This window comes from Fulmarus glacialis, unplaced genomic scaffold, assembly GCF_000690835.1.
Source record: "Fulmarus glacialis isolate BGI_N327 unplaced genomic scaffold, ASM69083v1 scaffold11172, whole genome shotgun sequence".
Taxonomy (NCBI): Eukaryota; Metazoa; Chordata; class Aves; order Procellariiformes; family Procellariidae; genus Fulmarus; species Fulmarus glacialis.
The window spans coordinates 11,663-15,306 of record NW_009197179.1 but is presented as its reverse complement, the minus strand read 5'-3'; the positions used below and the strand labels follow the sequence as shown (position 1 = coordinate 15,306).

Below are 3,644 nucleotides of genomic sequence, written 5' to 3'. Positions count from 1 at the left end.
GCCCAGCCCCAAGCACCCTGTGCCTTTGCATCAGGGCTGCAGGAGGCTGGGGAGGCATCCAGGATCATCCTTTGGGGGCTTTTGGCAGGCACCTCCCTTTGGGCAGCCTCCCCACGTGTTTCTTCCCTGGCTCTCCTTGTCCTAAGACTTGCAGGGCAGATGAGCAAGATGCTGGGGTCAGTGCCTGTGTCCATTCCTGGAGGACACATGAAGCTGCAGCCTCCAAAATCCCTTCTTGCTCCGGGCAGAGGGGTTTAGCACCCCAACAGGGGTGGGTTTGGGGTGGGGGGTCTTCTCCTGCCACACCACTGACTGTGCCGGCCCTTCTCTGTCCCCACAGGAAGCGCAGAGGAGCCATCAACAGCAAGCAGCTGACGTACTTGGAAAAATACCGACCAAAGCAGAGACTCCGATTTAAGGACCCTCATAACCACAAGAACAAATGCTGCATCATGTAACCTCAATGACCTCTTGCCAAAATCCGTGCACACAGACACCCGGGCACTTGCACGCATCCCACCCCCTCACCTCCTCGCCCAGCCCCGTGCACCCCACGCGCTGCCCCATTGACAGGGCTGGGGTGGGGGGACATGGAGCACCACCAACGTGTTCCGGCACCCACAGCACGGTCGTCCTGCCGGACCCCCGAAAAAGGCTGCCCTGAGGAGGGAAGGCAGCGCTGCCCTTTGACCCTTGGCGTTAGCAGGCAACGAGCTCACATGATGGTTCTTCATCGCCTTCCTCCTCCTCCTCCCTTTCCCCTCCCATTGCACTGAGAGGGAAGGGCGGAGGGTGCTGGTGACGCAGGCAGGGCTGTGCCAGCTGAGAAGGGATGGGGAGCAGGAGGGCCGGGGCACCCCCAGAAAAACCCTTTCCCACCTCTTCCCTGTAAATAAGGGCTGCAGCAGCGGGGACGGAGGTGGGGATGGCGCAGTGGCCTCAGGGGGGAAGATGGTGATAGCGGGGAGAGGTGAAGGGGGCTCGTAGCTTGGTGCTGGCCTTGCAGCCACGGGAAGGGCTGAGCTAAGCCCCCCAAGCACCATTCCCTTTCTCCTGGCCCCTCTGCCACTTCACCATCTCCCCGTTGCCTTGATGCCAACCGGGATGCTGCAGATGGGGCTCACTGGGGGCTTGCTGCAGCGAAGGCAGAAGCGCTGGGAAATTCAGGGACCGTGGTGGGGCTTTGAGGCACCCAGCTTTGCCAGAGTGCAGGGTCAGCACTGGGCCCCCCAAAATGTGGGGTGCTCTTATTTATAGCTTCCAAATTCAATGCACAGGGTGGTGGGTTCTCTCCTGTCGTGTCCTCATCACCGAGCCACGGCGCAAACCCCAATTCTGGCTGCGATGCCTTGGGGACGCAACGCGTATCTCGAGGCACGTCCATGTCCTCCACCGCTGCGTTTGCTGTCCAAGGGGCTGGGCTGCAGCTTTCCCGCGGGATTTCGGGTGCTCCTGGCAGGAGCACGTCACCAAATTTTGCACCTGCCTTTCCCACACCTGGTGGCATCTGTAACGCGACACCTGGCACCCCAAAACCCTCCGGCGTGTGCCCTGGTGGAGTGGACTCAGCTGCCCCTGAGCCAGGACATTAAACATCTCTCAACTTTCTGCCTTTGAACGCTTGCAGCAGCTGGAGCGGTGGGCATGTAGGGGACGTGGGGGTGTTTTTTCTTTTGACGAGGATAAGAAGAAATTTGCTAATTAAAGGAAAAAAAAAAAAAACCTTTAAAAAAAAATGTTTGTCTTCCGCACGTCCTCTGGCCTTTGTTTCTCCCATCACTGCCTGGTGGAGCCCAGGGAGGTGACCCATGGCCCCCCAGACCAATCCCCAGCACCGTGCCATCTGCTGTCACCAGGGCATACGTGTGGCCCAAGGGATGCTCCAGGTATTCTTTGGGCTCGCTGCTGCTCACCCCCTCAGCTGCAGAGGATCGCAGGTGTTGGGGCAAGGAGGGCTAGTCATCCAGCACCTTGTGGTTTTAGGTTGCCCAAATTGAGATGCCTTCAGTGCCCTGTGGTGGGTATCTCCAAAGGTTTGCGTGCCTTCCGAAACATAGTATCCAGAGACATTTGCTTCAGAGGGTTCATCTCTTGGGATAAGTGGTGAGGAAGTCAGGTTAGACACTTCCAGTACCTGCAGAAGGGTAGGATACGACTTTGTGCCACCACACATGGGCAGAGGAGAAGCTTGGAGCTGTTTCCAGCATCCCTCCTCCTCTCCTGATGGGAGCCAGCCCTGCTGCACAGCAGGGATGGCCATCCTGTGGGACAGGCCGTGGTGCCGAGCGAGGTGGAGACCCTCCACACATGGCCCCGGAGCTGTCATACTGCACACCTCGAGCCTGTCCAAGCCCCCGCATTGTGGGACAGCCCTCGGTCCCTTGAGTTTCTCCTGCCCCATTCCAGGCTGTTGGTTCCTATGACTCATGGGGAAGGTGGCGGTGGTTGAAGGGTCTGAGTTGGTTGGGAAGGGTGAGAAACTGGGCTGATAAAAAGGCCTGATCCTGTACTGGAGCAGTCCCGCTGGGTGGGTCACCATCCTCTTCCTGCCCCATTATGTCCTCCTGCTGCTAAAATAGGTGCTGCTTCATCCCTAGGGGCAGTAGGAGATGGCTTGACATTGTGATGGGGACAGCCCCAATCCCTCTTAGCCAGGAGACCTCATGGTCTCATGTGCTCCCTGGTCACAACAGGCCATGCCATGACTTGGGAAGAGTTTAGGATAAAGCGGTGGTAACCGTTGCTTTGCAGGCTTGGAGATGTTTCTGCCCTGGCAAGAGGAGGAGAAATGTTTTCCTTGCCCACGCTCATGGGAGCATCGCATTGGCAGATGGCCCAGGGCAAGCAGTCCAGGGCTTCAGCCATGATTCTTTTGAGTTGGGGTCGGGATGGGGACAGAGGGGCTTGAATTCAGCCGCCTTTGGCCACAGGAACTCTTCACCTCCTCCATGCAGGGTTTGATGGTAGAAGTGCTCAGTTCTGAGCTCTGATGAGAGTACACTCAAATCTCAGCTTGGTGGGCTTGTTTGGGGGAACACGGCAGCGGGGACAGGCTTCACAGTGCTCCTCCACTTTATGTAGCATCAACCCAACCACCTTAAAAATAGAGAGCTTCTAGTGTAAGAACAGTCCTTGACATGGTACGGTCCATGTGGCCCAAACCTGAATGCCTCTGGCTGGCAGAGCAGAATCTTGATACTCTTCAGTTTTGTGAGTCACTGAAAAAAAAAAAAAAACAAAAAAACCATGCTGCTTTAATTGTCCTAATTTTTTCTTTTTTCTTTTTTTAATGCACGTCTTCCCCCTGTCCTGGAACTTGCTGTCACCTCCCATGTGCTGCTCCATGGACAGGACACCTTAGCAGCCCAGCAGCTGCCGTCCCTGCATGGAGGGCTTGAACCTGCTCCAAGGTTTCTCGGGGTTGGACTGCCAAATATTTGGGATTTTTTTGATATGGACTTGGGCTCCTACCTCTGAGGTACCAGCTCCTTGATGTTTCAGCCTAGAGAGGGTTACAGAAACATAACAGGCTGGGGAAATTGAGGGGTCTTCCAACTGGGTTTTGGGTTAGAAATCTCAAAGAAGAGCCCAGTTCCCTCACAAAAATCTTGGGACAGTTGGGGAAGAGGAAAAGTTGGAGCTCA

General features: G+C 56.2%; 1 protein-coding gene across 1 annotated transcript in view; it reads left to right on the top strand.

Annotated features, from left to right (window-relative positions):
* The window catches only part of LOC104072856 (protein tyrosine phosphatase type IVA 3-like), a 1,706-nt gene extending 1,189 nt beyond the window's left edge, over positions 1 to 517 (top strand). Inside the window, 1 exon segment of the mRNA XM_009572449.1 lies at positions 341 to 517. Within this exon segment, the coding sequence (XP_009570744.1) occupies positions 341 to 458 (118 nt within the window). The 3' untranslated portion in view covers positions 459 to 517.
* The last annotated feature ends 3,127 nt before the right edge of the window (positions 518 to 3,644 follow it).